The 17,536-nt window shown below is 38.1% G+C and overlaps 4 protein-coding genes across 4 annotated transcripts; 2 read left to right on the forward strand and 2 right to left on the reverse strand.

Annotated features, from left to right (window-relative positions):
- Window positions 1-1,212: 1,212 nt before the first annotated feature.
- LOC144662010 (mediator of RNA polymerase II transcription subunit 4-like) lies at window positions 1,213-5,743 on the reverse strand. Its single transcript, XM_078522741.1, has 8 exons — window positions 5,630-5,743; window positions 5,376-5,454; window positions 4,589-4,759; window positions 4,003-4,060; window positions 3,780-3,866; window positions 3,092-3,268; window positions 2,464-2,537; window positions 1,213-1,401 (listed from the first exon to the last, which is right to left on the reverse strand). Exons 1-8 carry the CDS (start codon window positions 5,707-5,709, stop codon window positions 1,264-1,266), a joined length of 864 nt encoding a protein of 287 aa, XP_078378867.1. The 5' UTR covers window positions 5,710-5,743; the 3' UTR covers window positions 1,213-1,263.
- A 31-nt stretch (window positions 5,744-5,774) lies between these two features.
- Window positions 5,775-11,445, forward strand: LOC144662011 (transcription initiation factor TFIID subunit 9B-like). Its single transcript, XM_078522742.1, has 5 exons — window positions 5,775-5,949; window positions 6,183-6,319; window positions 6,449-6,580; window positions 9,282-9,557; window positions 10,112-11,445. Exons 1-5 carry the CDS (start codon window positions 5,796-5,798, stop codon window positions 10,319-10,321), a joined length of 909 nt encoding a protein of 302 aa, XP_078378868.1. The 5' UTR covers window positions 5,775-5,795; the 3' UTR covers window positions 10,322-11,445.
- Window positions 11,446-12,312: 867 nt separating this feature from the next.
- Window positions 12,313-14,985, reverse strand: LOC144662198 (uncharacterized). The gene has a single exon (XM_078522959.1). It carries the CDS (start codon window positions 14,922-14,924, stop codon window positions 12,393-12,395), a length of 2,532 nt encoding a protein of 843 aa, XP_078379085.1. The 5' UTR covers window positions 14,925-14,985; the 3' UTR covers window positions 12,313-12,392.
- A 47-nt stretch (window positions 14,986-15,032) lies between these two features.
- Window positions 15,033-17,164, forward strand: LOC144662199 (large ribosomal subunit protein eL33-like). The gene is made up of 4 exons (XM_078522960.1): window positions 15,033-15,111; window positions 15,338-15,371; window positions 16,465-16,765; window positions 17,092-17,164. The coding sequence occupies exons 2-4, from the start codon at window positions 15,355-15,357 to the stop codon at window positions 17,113-17,115; spliced, it is 342 nt and encodes a 113-aa protein (XP_078379086.1). The 5' UTR covers window positions 15,033-15,111; window positions 15,338-15,354; the 3' UTR covers window positions 17,116-17,164.
- Window positions 17,165-17,536: the final 372 nt, after the last annotated feature.

The raw sequence follows: 17,536 nt of genomic DNA on the forward strand, positions 1-17,536 counted from the left end.
GCTAACAGCTGTTACATGTGTCTGACATTTTGGCAAATTCTGTCTTCTTCATAGCTGCGAAAACAGCCACCGAGTTTTCCACCGATTTTTTCATCCTCAAACAATAAGTGAAGAAAGTTTTGCAAATGATTTGCACACGCGAACCTGAAAAGCATTGACGAACACGCATCGACGAAAACGCAAAAAAAAAAAATAGACAATTTACTGCGTGGCCGCGTGAAAAATTTACGAGAAGGAAAGAGGAAAACGCTAAGCTCCAAAGTAGATTAGCGGATTGAGGATAAAATCCAGGTAAATGCAACATCTTAGCGTTAACTTGGTAAATTCACATGAACACCAAAAAATCCAACGTTAAACCAAAAAAAATTACTTATTGCAATTCTAGTTACCTCGCTGTTCTTTCATTGATTTCTCCTTTCGAGTAAAGTTTCAAGACTTGTATTTTAAAACGCCCACCATTGGTTACACGGGGGGCTTAACATCGGACTTCGTTTTGGAACAGAGGCAAGGACCATTCGAAAATGGCCAATTAGACCGCTCGCTTTCAGTTTCCATCGACTTTGGCGCGAAAAGTTGATGTTTTGGTTTTGATTGGCGGAGAAAAGCATTTTCTTCATGACTTTAGAATACCAATTTTGCTTTGATTGAGAGGAAAGAACATATCCGAGATCTGGGAAAAGGCTAAGAAAACACAAATATAAAACAAATATATCATTTCTTTCGAAAGTCAATAAAAACCCGACGTTTAACATGTTGGTAATGGTGAAGAACGGCTTATGGCTACTTTTAAACGTTTTGTTCTCCGGGTAGTTCTACAGCGAAGTTTAAAATAACATCAATTTCACTTCGACTTTTCCTATTGGTTGTTGCAACGAATTAGTTGTTTGGTATTCCATGTGGGTTGGGCATATTTTATACAGTTAGACCTCGCTAATTCGGACCCGGTTATTTCGAATTCCCCGTGATTTCGAACTAAAACCCATTTCTCTTGGGTGTGCCCTTCAGTCATTTACTGTCGGCTATTTCGAACTCCCGCTATTTTTAAACTATTTTTTGTTTTGCCTGACGGTTCGAAATAACGGGGTTCAACTGTAGTTATAAAACACACCCATGCCATTTATTTGGTGAAATGCCTGGGTATGCGAAACAGAACAATAATTTCATCCCTGGGGATGAACGTAGGATGGACACATAAACCTCACATGCCAGTCATAACTTGAGAGATCCTTTATTTACTATTAACAGTTATTTACAAACACAAATTTATGGGCTGTCACTGGAAGACGATGACGATGATGACGACATGAACTCGACTTCATCCACACCCTGTTCTTGCCTGCCATTAGCCACTTCCTTCGTCAGGTTATTAGCTATCATATCCAAGCTTGAGGAAGTGTCATGCTGAAAGAAAAAAATGTCATAATCCATTAGTAAACATTTTAATATAAGAAGGGAAGGCATGGTGGTCAGTGGACTTTGCATTGAGTGGTCTGGATTCGAGCCCTAGCTCAGGGCTGCAAATAATTCTTTTCACTTGAAAGGACACGTGTCCTACTAAGACACCATCTTGGTCGGGCAAAACAAAATTGTGGTCAGACAGATTTTTATTCACTGTTGCCATAAAATGATTTACCGGTATGATCAAAAAATTGTCCGGACATCATGTCCGACCACACTTGGGATTTCATCGGACATTAGCAAATTTTAGTCGGCCAATGTCAGATGATCGACTGTTATTTGCAGCCCTGCTAGCTGGGGTCATTGTGTCTTGTTCTTGGGCAAGACACTTTACTCTCACAGTGCTCCCCTCTCCAGCCGAGAACATAAATGGGTACTAGCGAATTGTTGGGGCAACCTGACAGAATGTGGGAAGTAACATGCAATGGACAAGCATCCTGTCCAGGGGAGTAACAATATTCATAGCCACTTTATGCTACAGAAAGCAGAGTTAAGTGCAAGAGCTATGCAACTTTAAGTAGTAGATAAAATATGAGCGGGAGATCTGTATGGGCGGTTACAATGGCGAGCCGATAGGCGAGCCATTGTAAACGCCCATACAGATCGGACGCGAATATTTTATTCTACTTGTGAAATGAAAACAATAAATTGAATGCAAAGTATTGTTATGCGAATCAGTAGAGATCTGTATCAAAAGTTAATGAATACTAATTAGCTGAGCAGGAGTTTGTATCAAAAGTTAATTCTATTGTTTGATTTGTATTGGGGTTTACAGTTGTGTACATGTGATCTGAATACTGTGCTGGGATTGGTTTGCACCCTCATGAATAGTTAATGAATTTTACAATATAATATAACTTTACTATTACTATAAAAAGAAAGTAGAAGACGGTGTAGAAAGAAAGGTAAAAACATCCTGCTCCATTTCTAGCTTCATGGGACCGCAATGGGCGCAGAGCTTTAAAGAACGGCAGTTACTGAAAATGCTCTGTAATCATTTCTCACCTGTAGTGATGTAGATTGTCCACCGGAAAGATGGCTTTGCCAGGGAAATGAAGCTGCTTGCCCATTGGTAAGACCTTATTGAAAAAGAAATACAAAATACAATAGTTTATTAGTTCCATAAATTAATGTAACCTAAAATACATACAGATTGAATCTACCAACACTAACTATTGCGATGTAAAGCTCTCCACAGTAACTGCTCCTCAGAAAGGTAAGCCCCCTCCCAGATGCCAACCCCAAAACTTGTTTTGTGTTTCATACTGCATTGTTTAGAGAGTTTACTACACCCTCCAGTGAGTTTACTATGCTACCTTGGGAACATATCCTGGGAATATCCTGGAATATATATCTATGATTTGAAGGGGGTGTTGTGATTTGAAGGAGATAGGGAAAAAACATTAAACATTTTAATCTATTGGACCAAACTTAATAAAGTTATTATCATTATTACAGCAAGGCGCCCAAATGTGTGACCACTTTTAATTTATTCACATTCTTTCGTGCAGATTTAATCCAATCAAAAGCCTTTGATAGCTTGCAGTTGACTTCTGATTGGATTAAATCTGCATGAAAGAATGTGAATAAATTAAAAGTGGTCACACATTTGGGCGCCTTGCTGTAATCCTACCAAGTCCACCAACAGGTTGGGACATGTGTGTTGTGGAAACTGAAGGTTGCGTCAGTTCTTGGAGAGATGAAGCACCAGTTACAGGCTGATCAGTTTCACTGGGAACGCCTTCCATGAGTCTCCCAAGCCATCCTGATCGCATCTCAATATCTTGAGGATATGGTCTCCGAGGATCACCTAAATGTACATGACAGTGTTAATTTGGCAACAATATTAATTTGGAAAACTGTGTAAATTGAAACAATGACCACAATGAGCCATTGTAGTAGGAGGTCATGTCACCTACATGTACCTACTACTAAAATTATCGGCTACAACTTAAAATAAATGCAAGAAAAGACAAAGGAATGATGTACAATTTGAGGCCATTGTGTTAAACCATAAGTTTTTTTGGCAATTCAAATGTTCAATGTCAGATGTGAATATTGTTCATCGTGGTGTAAGATAGGAATGAACGTTTATTCGTTTGTCTCACGATTGAGGAAAATGGATAAACGTCAATTCAAATGTTCTAAGAATTTAGAGGATTTGCAAGGAGGGCAGGCCTCACTCTACTGCGACTCTTTGCTTACATTAAGCCATGTTCCTGTAACATACACATTGATTTTACAAAATCCCCATTCTCACACCATGATTATTTTACAAGAGATGTAAGGAGGAAGGTTAAAAGTATTCAATTTGGACAAACCTGGCATCCATGATACTGGTGCTTCTACAGCATTACTGCTGCTAATTCGATGAGCGTACTTGATCAGGTCTTCAGATGAAACCATTCCTTGTCAAAATAAAACAACTGTGTCAGAACTGTTATAAATAGCTTTTACTTTCTCTCCATTTTTTTCCTCAATTACTCTCTGGGTCTTACCTGCACCCTTAAAAACTCGATATTTGAAAGCAAATTTTCTACTTACCTTTATTTGCTTGGTTTATAGCAGACAACTTTTTCTTTGCTTGGAACAATGCTTGGGACTAAAAAAGAAAAAAAATATATGAGTGACATGATTCTACACCATGCTCTAATGCACCTATCAATGTTAAGCCAGAGGGGGGGGGGGGGAGGCCGGGCATACGCCGGGCATTTGAACTTATCTGAGACTGTTGCTGTTCAAATGCCCAACCCCAGAGCATTTCTAGCTTCAAAAAAAATGTTGTAAGAAAGACCATTCAAATGGTCAAAAGTCCCAACTATGGGCAAACAATTGCTGTCAAATCCCCTGCCAATAAATGGTGAAATGAGGCTGGCTCTTCCTCAACCTCGCGCCAATTATTTTCGAAAAAGTTTCTTTTATACCGGTGCTATAAGAGAAAGGTATCTATCTTCTATTTATCTATCTACCTATGCCCTGCCTCCTCCTCCCCAAACAATATTGCTGTCAAATTCTCTGCCTATGCCGGGCCTTCCCCTCCCCTGCCCCCCCCCCCCCCCAGCGGCTTAACACTTATAGGAGCATAACATCAGTAAGTTAAATCGTCATGCTGGCTTTGATCATCACTCACCAGTAACTTTTCAGCTTCCTTTAGCTGAGATTCAAGACTAAGAATCTCTTGGTCCTTCTTTGAAATTTCTTCCTTCACTGTTTGGATTTCATGTTGTCGTGCTTGCTGTTCCTGTACTTGTTTGATGGCTGCTTGTAGTTCTTTATCCTTTGCAATTAGCTGGTCAACAGCCTATAGGAAAAAAAATGTAAAGAATCAACAATACAGCTAGAGTCTGTTGTTCAATTCGATTCATGTAAGCTTGTTTTGCAAGATCATAAACCCTTTTCACTAGGGCATTTTGTTGCCCCATTACAGACCATGTGATGAAACTCTTGAGAATTCTTGCTTTCAAATTTTCAAATAGTCGTGTGTATATGAATGAATAAATTTTATGTGGATAAAAAGAAAATTCTCTAAAGAACATCACATGGTCTGTAATGGGAAAACAACCCACCCAAGCGAAAAAGATCTATTGATAATAGTCTCATTAAGACCACAGGCTTACCATCCTATGTAAATATTTGTATTCTGTACATGAGTCAAAAACTGAAACTCCTAGAACTGCTCCCACGCTTCAAATCACCAAGAAAACGGCATAAAAACAAACCTAAACAATGTGAAAATATTTCTACTTAATTTTATTACAAATACAAGTCGTAAACGCCGATTTTAGAGAGCTTAAATATTTATTGGCAATAAGTGAAGAAAATTGAATAATCATATGCCTTGGGCATGCTGTGACCTCACAAACATAGGATGGTAATCCTGTTTTAAGACCAAGTCAAAGTTGAAGAAAACACTTTACCTTTGCTGTATCTCCAGAGCTTGCATCTTGTTTTGTTGTCCGGTACAGTGAGGTTGCTGACAGACTCTCGAATAATTCCCTAGAGACAACAGATACACTTAGATCTTTTCAAAAACAGCTACAATTAGCGGCACAGACACTCGACACTGCAAGCTGTCAGGATTAACGACCTTAATCTACTGAATTACTAAAGTTACAGTTTCAGAAATAGTGAAAAGCCTTGCAGCACCAAAAATTTATAAATAATAACGTACTTGGTTAATTTTTCATAGTCATCCAATATTGCGTTTATAACATCTTTTGTACTCCTTTCTGAAGGAAAAGCAGCCGCCATTTTGTTACAGTGGAGTGTTTGCAATGAATCTTGGGATTTTGCTCACAGTAACAAGACGGCGGTCTCTCCCATTGCAGTACAACAAAATGGCGGACAAAACAGACAATGAACAGGGCGAAGGGAATTTGCCAGCGAAAAGCACGCCAAAAGATGCTTTAGTCATGGGAGCTATTTTAAAAGAAATGGGAATCAGTGAATATGAGCCCAGAGTTATCAACCAGATGCTGGAATACACTTACCGTGAGTTGTGTCTTTAACAAAAACTCAGGACAAAACTCAGGACTTCAGAATTTTCATGCCAGTTTCCTGGGTGTTTTTAAGTGATTTGTTTATGTCTTTAGGCAAAGTTTTACGTCGCTTTTCCGGCTTTGTAATAGAATGGTGACTTAACAGAGCTTTTACAGTTCATATTTTATTTTTTATGGAAACATCAGAAGGACAAATTTGTAACTCAGTTTGTCTGTTACCTGCAGGTTACATTACCACTGTACTGGAGGATGCTCTTGTTTACTGTAAGCATGCCGGCAAAAAAGAACTTGATGCAGACGATGTGCAGCTAGCTATTCAGTTGAGACTAGACCATTCCTACACTAATCCACCTCCAAGAGAGGTATGTTGGTGTAATATCCATTTTTTCATTTATGTGTACTGTTAACAAGGAGGTAAGACAACTTAAAATGGCTGCTAGGGTCACCCTTATGTTTCATTCATTTTCATTGTCACAACTTTCTCATTTTAGTTCCTCATTGAGATTGCTCGTCAGAAGAATCGACATCCTTTACCTCAGATCCAAACAAAGAGTGGTTTACGGCTGCCGCCCGACCGATACTGTCTGACCTCAACAAACTACAAAGTCAAGACACAGAAAAAGGTAATGTATGCAAGAGTTCGACAAGTCTCAGAAACAAAATTTTAATGTAAGAGTCCAGGTACTCTGATAAGTAAAGTCTATGAAGAGCATGGGGAAATAACACGCTTATAAATCAAATTTAGTTTTAAAGTGCTACTATGATCAAATTTTCACCCCTTGCTTGTTTTAGCGTTTCATAAAGTATTTAACTAAAGATTCAAAATGCCGTTTTCCGTTTTCAAATATCTTTTTTAGTTCTGGAGATATTGAAGCTTAAAAAATCATAAAAAATATGCAAATTAGGGGATTGATGACATCATCTACCTTATTCTCACTAAATTTCGCGAGTACCGTAGTTATTCGGTTATAAGGCGCACTCGGTTATAAGACGCACCCCAAACTTGGCAACATTGTTATGCCAAGTTTACAAACTGAAAATTCTCCAAAAACACTCGGTTATAAGACGCACCATGAGTTGGAGAGTTGAAAAGATGTAGTGATCAATCTAAGGACAGTTTTTTCTTACAAAATTTGAATGTTTGAATGTTGTTCATACTCCTTGGCACAATCTTCAAGTAAAGAGGTAACATTTCCTGCTAAAAAAGACGTAAATCCACTTGAGCAAAACATCTTTCCACCGTTCATGCTTCGAACTTAGCTGCTTAGTAACGTGGCAGATGTGTTGTTACCAGTGACCACTGCGTTTGTAGCTTGGTTACCAAGTTATCAAGCATGCTTCGTATCGCTACGAACTTTGTTTATCGAGTGTTTTACAAAGATTCTCAAGCTTTTTTGGTGTTGTCCTTGTCTTCTAAAGTCATTTTCTACTTTCCACGCTTAGAAAGGTTTGTTTCAAATGAGTATGCTTGATTTTCTTTGTCTAATTTCAACAAAATGCTGGCATATACAGGTGTTACTAAAACTTGTTTTATATACGCGATAATAAACTTTGCGTTTAAACTTAATGTTTCTTATATCTTTAATACTGTAAAAGTCAATAACCAACATTAAGTGTTTTCATTTCTCTTGTTTTAACTGTAAGTTCCAGTAAAATGGCGGTCATAAGATTTTGTTGGGCGAAAATACTCGGCTATAAGACGCACCCCAATTTTGGCATGAACTTCCCACAGAAAAACAGATATTTCTCGAAAAACCGTGCGCCTTATAACCGAATAACTACGGTACTTAATTTCGCGAAAATTCAAGAGCCATATTTCGCGAGTACTTAATTTCGCGATTTTGAGAGGAAGGTGCAATTGGAGTGTATTAAATTTCGCGATTTTTATCTATTCTTCAATATGAAGCTTTGACCTCGAAACTGTAACAACATAATTAATATGAAAGTCATCGTAAAATTCATGTTAAAAACAGTAAACAAAACAATATACACAGAACAAAACATAAGGTATTCAACAGTCTAAATCCCTAATAGGTTCCTCTACGACTGCAAGAGCGAGATTTTGAGGAACTTGGCGGCAGAGAACAGTTCGAACAGTGCGACTGAAAGAGTGGGAGATAACTAATGGACAAAATTAAACAAAAAACACTAAACATGAAGCTCAGACATGTTAGAATACCCATGATAAAACACATTGAGTTTCATTATTTTTTTAAATTATCAGTACAATATTAAATTTCGCGATTTTAAACTTCGCGTGTCCTATATTTCGCGAGTATTAAATTTCGCGATTTTTTCAAAATCGCGAAAATCGCAAAATTTAGTACTCGCGAAATTAAGTGAGAATAAGGTACTCAACCCAATTTTATGTCAGGTACAAAAATTGACTTATCTCGGCCATTTTTCTGCAGAGACCATTGACACTTGGCAGACTAATAGTTCTACAGGTGACACAAGTGCAGCTATAATTAAATTATGTTAGCATGGCAACTCACTCCTTTCCAGTCCCCACCAATTTATTTTTAATATTTTAGAATTTTTCAGTTTGGAAAAATGAAACCCGGCAAGACGTCTGCCTAATCTCTTCATATGCTTGCCTTATCACGCATGTAAAGCATTACTGACAAAATTAATAACGATAAAGAATGCCAGAATTTGCCAGATAAGCCTTTAGCATTGAGGGGATCTGCAACCTAGTGTGATGCCATGGTAACCAAATTGTTGAGGTCAAATGGTAAAATACAACTAGCAGAGTGTTTCTGCAAAAAATCAGAGACTTCAGATACAAATTGGCTGAGATATCACTTTCTTCATATTTGTTCAAAATTTGGTTGAGTCTATGACGTCATCGCTTTGCTAATTTGCATATTTTGAAAACTTGAATATCTTTGGAAAGGAAAGAGATATTGGAAAACAGTAAACAGCATTTTTCATTTCATAAAGAGATTTTGTTAATATTTTAAAATGGCTACGAAAGAAAATATGCGAATTTCATCATAGTAGCACTTTAAAGCAAAACCTTGCCACAGCTATTTATAAATCCTAACAAAACTTATTCTTATAGCTTAAAGAATCCTCTGCATTAGAATATTGTTACAGGGTTACACATGTAAATTGCTTAATTTACATTAAAGGCAGGAATTATTAGCTTTGTGAACCCCAGCCGGAATTATCTAGAAAAAGTGCTATCAGGGAGGTGCAAATAATCATATATACTCTCCCCCTCTCCTTGTGTCTCTTTTTCCCTGAGTAGTCCCTTGGCTCAACACAATAGTGTTGCTTGTTCTTACTACTGCTGTGATACAACTTTTGTTCTTTTAACAGCATTCTCAAGTTCGTGCCAACCCAGTGGTAGCAAGAACCATTTCCCAGTCATCTGTATCAACTCCAATCAAAGCTACTCCAACTACTATTGTAACTGTCAAAATGCCAGTCACTGCTCCAGTGACAGCATCAGCAGGAGCCGCGGCAAATGTTACTGCTGTTCCAGCTTCTAGAGGTGTCGGCAGCGTAACAATAAAACAGGAGCCAAAGGGGACTGTTGCTGGTACCCACACGGCACAGGCTGGAGTGGCAACCACAGCAAAACCAATTGTACAGGTGGGATCCCTGTTTTTATAACCAAATGAACCATTCAGAATTTTAAATTGGAGAAGATAAGGGAGTTAAAGGCATCACCATGGCAACACATTCCATCTACAATGTCTACTCCATCAGAAAAATTTAGTCATGATAAAATTCATGGTCAATATTTTGCTGTTGCATCACATTTTACTGTCGCAACATGTTATGTAAATTGAAAACTGTTGTTTCTTTATTGGGAGTTATCTTTAATTCCATATTTCAGCTGTTAAATTCCACAAAAAGCTAAAACTGGGAGAAACATATATGAGTTTTAACAACAATATGATCCAAACTTAAGAACCAACTGTGTTTTGCATGACACTGATGATAAAACAATAGTTTGAGATGTCTTCCAGCAGGCTGGGGACCTTTCATAACATTTTAGAGTTTGATCTGCACTACAATTTGTCTTCATTTGAACTCTCTGACAAGTGCCTGTGCTAACAAGCAAAAAGTGACTTAAAATTAACATAAAAAAAATGATCTGTAGTTTCTATGTTCCCTTACTAAAAATTCATTTCACTTGTCAGGTAAAAAGTGAACCTGGAACAACTCCCATTACAAGCCAGCCTAAAACAGGTGCACCAGCCACAGTCGCTAAGGCCACAGTCAACCCAGCTTCAATGCTCACAGTATCAGCTCTTCCAAGCATGGATGAAACAGTGGCCAGCACTCAGCAGCCCTTAATCACGCCACTCAAGCGAAAGCATGAGAATGAAGATGATGATTATGATTCATAGTTTTTTTTCAATTAAGTAATGTTTATATACATTTTCTTAACCATGACACAAGAAACATCCATTGATACTTTCTAGTGATATTTCTAGTTGCCCAGACAACAAAACATTCCATTTTCCTTTCAAAGACCTTGATTGGTGGTGTGGTATCCTTATGGTTAGCATGCTGGACTCCTGATTGAGCAGTCCGGATTCAAGCCCTGCCACTGGCCAAGGTCAATTTGTTCTGTTCTTGGGCAAGACACTTAGCCCTGATAGTCTCTCTCCAGTCAGGTATATAAATGGGTACCAGCAAATCTAATACTGGGGGTAACCTTGCGATGGGCTAGCATCCCATCTAGGGGAGAGTAGAAACACTCCTAGTTGCTTAAATGCTGCAGAAACTGAGATCATGTAAGTTCCGGCAAGATGGGCTGCTAGGCTCAATGCTGACTTTACCTTTCTAAATCTGGGAAAAGGCAACTTTTGTCACACCCTTGTCTGACCAGGTGAACCATTGTCAAAAAATTTATTATTTTGGTTGGTGTATAGTAACCAGTGGCAGATATAGAGGTGCACAAAACAGGGAGAGGACAAAGTAAAGATGTACCTTTTCGTGCTTTAAAAAGGGGGCCTGTGCAGGGGGGTCTATTCTCTTTTAAAAGTAGGAAACATTCTTTTTTGCCACTGGTAGCAACGTAGTGGATGTTGCATCATTGTTGTCTGTTTACACTCTAAGACTATTAAAAAAAATCAATGTTTAATCTTTGTACTGTATTTGAAAGTTTATTTTAATGGCTTTGTATCATTTTGGATTCACTAGCCAATGTGTTTACATAAAAGTTTCCTTAGATTAACCCTTAACAACTCACAAATGTTTATATCATGGTACTCAGGAGTGAAATGGTTAGTGTATAGTTGTCTACAACCAGGTTTGCAGGACCAATAGTTTTTGTAGCTGTATGACATCAGATGCATCATGCAAACAACAATACTTGTTTCAGTAACTACTACTGAACACAACTGTTAAGATTTTTTTTATTATCCATGAAATCTTTTTTTACAAAAATATGCTCTTCTACATACAATGTATAGATGTATCTACATAATCTTGTTACAAGTTTAACATTAAATGTATTCACAATGAACTTTGTGACTTGCATAACAAGTGCAATAATTTTGGAGCAGGAGAAGGGTGGAAATGAAGCTTACTCTCTGCAGGCCCCTTCCATATTCCTGGCATTTTCTCTCAACCTTATCTCCTCTGACTTTCAGATACAACTTACATAAAGAAAAGTTTCAACTTAAACACTGTGAATGATCATGTGTAACCCCATACAAACCAATTTGGGTAGTTAAAACACATGATTTTAGAACAAAGCATGAAAACCTGTGCTCCCTGCTCTTGAAAGTGTAAAATACAAGATTTCTGACTGTTGCTGTATGCCAAATCTCCATTATCTAAAACAAATAAAAAATAATCTTCTACGAAAACTTGTGTATTCAAACTGTTGATATACTAAAAATAAATGATCCATTTTCACCATAAAGAGTTCTTTTTCCAGTTATTCTCAAAAGCAGTGTTTGCATAACTAACTTTTGTGTTTTCTTGGGTTAAAAGTCTGCTTATAATACTTTTGCAACTTAATCACACTGATACTTTAAGTGCACCTGATTGAAAAGACAACAACTTTGATCTGATACCAGCGATGTTGCGTTTTCGTTCAGGTACAGACATTGAGCCAATAATGATTTCACCTTCACCACTACAACAGCCACTATGCAGATGATCAATTTCCAAAATTAAAAAGTTCTTTTTAGTTTCTTTTGAATGTAGTATTGTCATTTGTTTTGTGTTTGCTTACATTAAAAGTCTTTACTTCTGTAACACACTCTGAAATATCGTAACAGTTAAAAGTGCACCTGATTGTAAACACAACAACTTTGATCCGAGAGTAAAGGTGATATGATTTCAATCGGGTAAATTTAAACCACAACATAAACATATGTACATACATTAGCTTTCTGAATCTGATCACATGACGCAGAGGTCATAACTTAAGCCTTAGAAGGTTTTGCTTTTTACGAACCACTGCTAGTCATACTGATACTCTTCAATCCTTTTCAGTTGCCTTGTTCTTGAGCGCTTGGCATTTTCAGCTGCTACTGCACGTGCAGTGCTTGTCGTCAAGAAATTCCCAGGCTTTGATTTGCTGCTCACTGGAACATCAGGAGTGGGTGACTGACCTTCTGTGGTGACAAGACGTGCATCTTCAACCTTCTGGGAAATTGAATTTTTAATGACGGGCGTCAACTGTAGTAGGGTGAGATAACCAGTGATTTGTGCCAGGCGCATAACTGAGACTGAATCATCAGTGCTTCCCATGTGCTCTACAGACTCCACAAATAGACGGCGTCTCAATCGCTCTGATGCCAGAGGGCAGATGTTGTCAATAGCTTCAGCATATTCAATATCTGTCATGAATCCAGGTCTCCTTCCTGGCTGCTGCAGAAGCTTCACTTCCATTTCTTGAAAGCGAGGTTCTCTGTACTTCAGAATGATGTACAGAAAATACTCTGAAACCAGTTCCTTGGAAATCTTGTTCTCACCGAAAGAGGTGTATCCCATAGAGAACTGTTCAATGTCTTCTTCATTCATGAAGGGATAAACAACATGAGCAAAACTCCTGATGTCTTTGACTGCCAGCCACTCAACCAGATCAATGAAGTCATTGACTAGTAGGACATAACGGATCACAACAGGGTCCAAGTTGCCACACATTGCTTGAGCAAACAACTGAATACTCTTGTTGTTTGGTGCAAACTTGATTACACTTGTAATGAAGTCATACACGGCCAGGTGGGTGACATCGGGAACCAAGTATCTCTCATGGAAGAAGGAGTACAACGTGTCCACCACTGAAACAACCTGTTCATCTTCCACTGCGTAATCATCTTGCCAAATGAGAGATGAGTAAAACTGTTCAATGATGGACGACACTCGATCCTCAGAAAGAGCCCTGGGAATTTGTCTTCGGATCGATGTACGGGAATAGTAGTCATCCCAAAGGGACTTGTATGACGTGGTGAGATGTTGCTGTGCTTTTATGATTGACTCATCTCCATATGACAAAGTGCTGTTTGTTTTTGCCGACAATGCTCGAATACTGTCAGGGGTTTCAGTCACAAGAACAGGAGGCTTTTCCTCACGCGATATATGCACGGTCGGTCTGATAATTTTTATGTGTGTGCAGTTATGGGGCAATGAAACAACCTTATGATCTGTAACTTTGTGTGGGCAGAGTAATGTTGTTTCACCACAACTAGCACAAAACTTGGCATCTTTAAACTCATGGTAGTTCTTTCCTTGGTTGCAGGAATAGTACATCATTGCTGAATACTTGCTCAGGATTCTCTCATGTGCAATAAATGGATCTTGATGATGTGCACTGTTCATAATCTTTACAAAATCAATCTCTTCATCGTCGTCTTCTGTTGGCTTTAGTTTCTTGTCCTTTTCTGCTTGAACAGAAAATAAGCTTTTCTTTCTTTCTGCTTTTTCACTGGCTTCTCTTTCTGTCTTTTTTGCGTCTTCTTCAAGCTCAGCCAACTGATCTTCAAGACTTGACCTCTGAATTTCAATGAGCTGGAATTCATTTTCAATATCAGCAATATTTTGCTTGAATCTCAGTTTAACTTTGTGCAGATCTTCTTCCAGTTTCACTCTCACCTCGTGTTCATCATCTGGTGTTACATGAAAGTTGCTTCCGCTGCTCTTCAAATCGAGTTCAGCTGTGGGCGTAGCCTTGTTTTCCTCCAGAAAGAGTTCAAATTCTTCAATAACTGCATTCTGCATTGTGAGAAGCTGCTCTTCTAAAAGCTTAGCATTAGCAATTTCTTGAATAATTTGAGCTCTTCTTGTCAAAACAGCAGGTTTGAGGGGCTTCTTTTCAAACACTGTTGAATCATTAAACGCCTCTTCAAGGGCATCATAACCATCTTTAAACTTTTCAAGAAACTTATTTCTGTCCTTAGCTTGAGAGAGCTCTTCTTTGAGACCTGCAATGCGTTTCTCGTACCGGTCTTTCGCTGCTTGTTGCATCATTTGCTCATATTGAATGTTAGCTTCAAGTTTCCTTTGCTCCAGGTTTTTGTTTTCCATTTCGATTTCCATGTTGTAAATCTTATCGCTGCAATCTTTAAGTGTTTTCTTAAGCTGTTCGATGTTCTGATCGCTTTCTTCAAGTTGTTTATCTTTCTCAGCAAGTTTGTTTTCCAGTGCAGCGATGTCTGCTTTCAGTTGGTCCGCGTTCTTGTCGCGTTCCTCAAAAACTCGATTAACGAGCACAAAATACGGAACACGCTGAATGTAAGACGTTTTGTTTTTCCCTTTCTTAGGTGGAACTGTCGTGTACTCATTGCTATACACAGCCTCGTATAGCTCATCTCGCAGCATCTTCAAAACTTTCTTGTAAACTCCCAAATCTGGAATGATTTCATCGAAAACATGAAAGCAAGTGGTCATTCGCTCTTCGCTAAGACCTTTCACTGGAGTATCCTCCACAAGAAGGACTTCATACCTCGTTGCAGGTGAACGAGAAGACAAAGCTCTTCTTTCGGAACCCATAACGTCTCAGAAATATCTTGAATTAAAATACCGAAAATTCGCCAGTCACTTCAAGACGCCATGTTTTCTTGTTGCTATAAACGACAACCCAGGAAGTCTGGAAACTAGCGTATCGCTGACCGCCTAAGTCTGTTGATGCAGGCTCATTCTTTCTCTTCGGGTCGACATCTCGGCTTCTGGCTACAGAGTGAGTGCAAAATAAAATCCTTTTCCATCGTTGCAGCATTTTGATTTATTCCATCTTTTACACGTCTAAAGTATACTTTATGGAGTAATCCTATCCTCTGTGTATTCAATCGTGGGCAAACTCTAATTTTTTGTTATATTTTGAGCCGTCGTTTTTCATCAACATGGCTGCCATGTCGAAAGATTGTTGTTTCTTGAAATCCTAATTTTTGTTCCGTTTATTTCAGGTAACTAGAAGATTAAAATGTCACAACCTACGCGGTAAGTTCAGCTTGATAAATGCTTTAATCGTGTTGTAATGGTTTCCTTCAATTTGCTGTGGTGCCACAATGTTTCGAAGCTTTAGGTAATAAGCTTAGTTTAATTTCAAAAGTGTGTTCCAGGAAAAGCTTAGCTTAATTTGTGTTAATTAAGGATCGATTTTGTCCGGAGAGATTATTTAATGGCTGTACATGTAACCATGAGACTAAAGAGCAGCTTTGGCAATCAATATTTTTTTATTAAAAAGGATGTCACTTATTAAAGCCATCATCTATTTGAACCCACTAGCTGTATTTGTTGGCTTTGGGACTATTTGGGAATCAACTGTTTTGGAAGATGTGATTGGTTAAGATTGGTCAGATATGGAATCCACTTTAAATGTTTGAAGTTTGGCCATGACTGTAGGAGGGGGACATGGGGGGACCCTGAACACCGCATCACCGCAAAAATAATACACTGACGAAACACTGTCACCGCAATATAATCAAGTTACTTATCAATGAAAACGTCTTAGGATTAGGTTAAAGATTAACTAGACACTATTTGACTGTATTTTGTTACAAATTAAACATATGGTATGTGTTTTTAACAAATAAGGACGGATTAACGAAGATAACAGAGCTAAATGCAGTTTTGCAAGTGTTAGACAAGAAACCGTAACGCCGCTAATAATTTCGTTTCACCGAACACCGTAGGTTTAAAAACACAGACTTTGCACACCGCAGGGTTTGAGATCACCGCAACACCGCAAGATAGGATTTTATTTACCGCAACACCGCATAAAAAAATTAGCAACACCGCAACATCGCAAACCCCCATGTCCCTCTCCTGTAGTAATAATTTTCCAATAATCAATCATAAAGCTCAAACAGAGCAGGTTTCAGGATTTGTATGCACTTTCAAAGTCCTTAGAAAACCAAAATTCAAGGCCTTTGAAATGCTTGAAATATCTTATCTTCATAACTGTTCCTTATAATTTCTATATCCGAAATGGTTATTAGCTTACAAAGATGGTTTAAAGGGTATGAACCATTTGGTATAAAATGACTGATCTTATGTAGTTCTCACTAATAACCACAGTAATTTCTTTTAGCCTGTATACAAAAGGCATCGTCCTTGGCTACAAGAGAGGTTTGAGGAACCAACAACCCAACACCTCCCTAATAAGGATTGAAGGAGTTGGTGACAAGAAAGAAACCGACTTCTACCTCGGAAAACGTGTTGCATTTGTTTACCGGGCCAAGAGTAAGACAGTAGCCAAAGGAGACAAGAAAGCAAGTAAAATCCGAGTGATGTGGGGAAAGATTACCAGACCTCATGGAAACAGTGGTGTTGTCCGAGCCCGATTCAGGCACAATCTTCCACCAAAAGCAATGGGCGCTACCGTCAGAGTGGTATGTTATTTAATGGCAACAGTTCTATTTTAAGTTAATTGTATGTCAGGTATTTTAAAGGTTACTTTTTGACAAATTCTGAGCTATGATGAAATACATTTTCAATGTTTGTGAAATGCTGTAATTAAGCATTTTTGATGTTTAACTACACTTGAGCAGAGCTCAGAAATTTAAATAAGTGAAAACTAGTTTATCCATTTTTTTTTTACCTGAACATGAAGGGAGTTCATTTGGTTTGTGTCTCATAAGTTGGAAAAAGATTTTCAAGAAAATGTACTTTGTGGTACTGGGTTGTGATAAATGGTGATTTTCTTTTCTGTTTGCAGATGCTGTACCCTTCAAGGATTTAATTTGAATTCTTGTACTTGCAGTTGTACAAATAAAAAGCCCTCTTCATACCATATTCCAGTTGTTGGTTTAAAATCTTAAATATTTCTCTCTTGTCAAAATCCTTTCTTACCTAGAACAGTGCAGTTTTAAAATTGGTGTGAACAAAGTTTAAAGGCCCATGTTCACCTTATTGGCTTTGTGGCCGTTTTTTGTTGGTTTGAAACAAGATAATCACTTCAAAACAGTAACACATGACCATAAAGCCAAACAGGTCAACATAGGCCAACTTTGATCAACATTTTTGTGTTTAGTGCGAAGCGCAGACACAATGCTGTAATGCTAAAAATTTGAGTAAGTGCTTCATATACGGCAAATTATGACGTCATACTAACCAAGTTACACTGAGGTTTCTCATACATGTTAGCATACTCAAAGTATTTT

This window comes from Oculina patagonica, chromosome 8, assembly GCF_052425735.1.
Source record: "Oculina patagonica isolate OP01 chromosome 8, crgOcupat, whole genome shotgun sequence".
Classification (NCBI taxonomy): Eukaryota; Metazoa; Cnidaria; class Anthozoa; order Scleractinia; family Oculinidae; genus Oculina; species Oculina patagonica.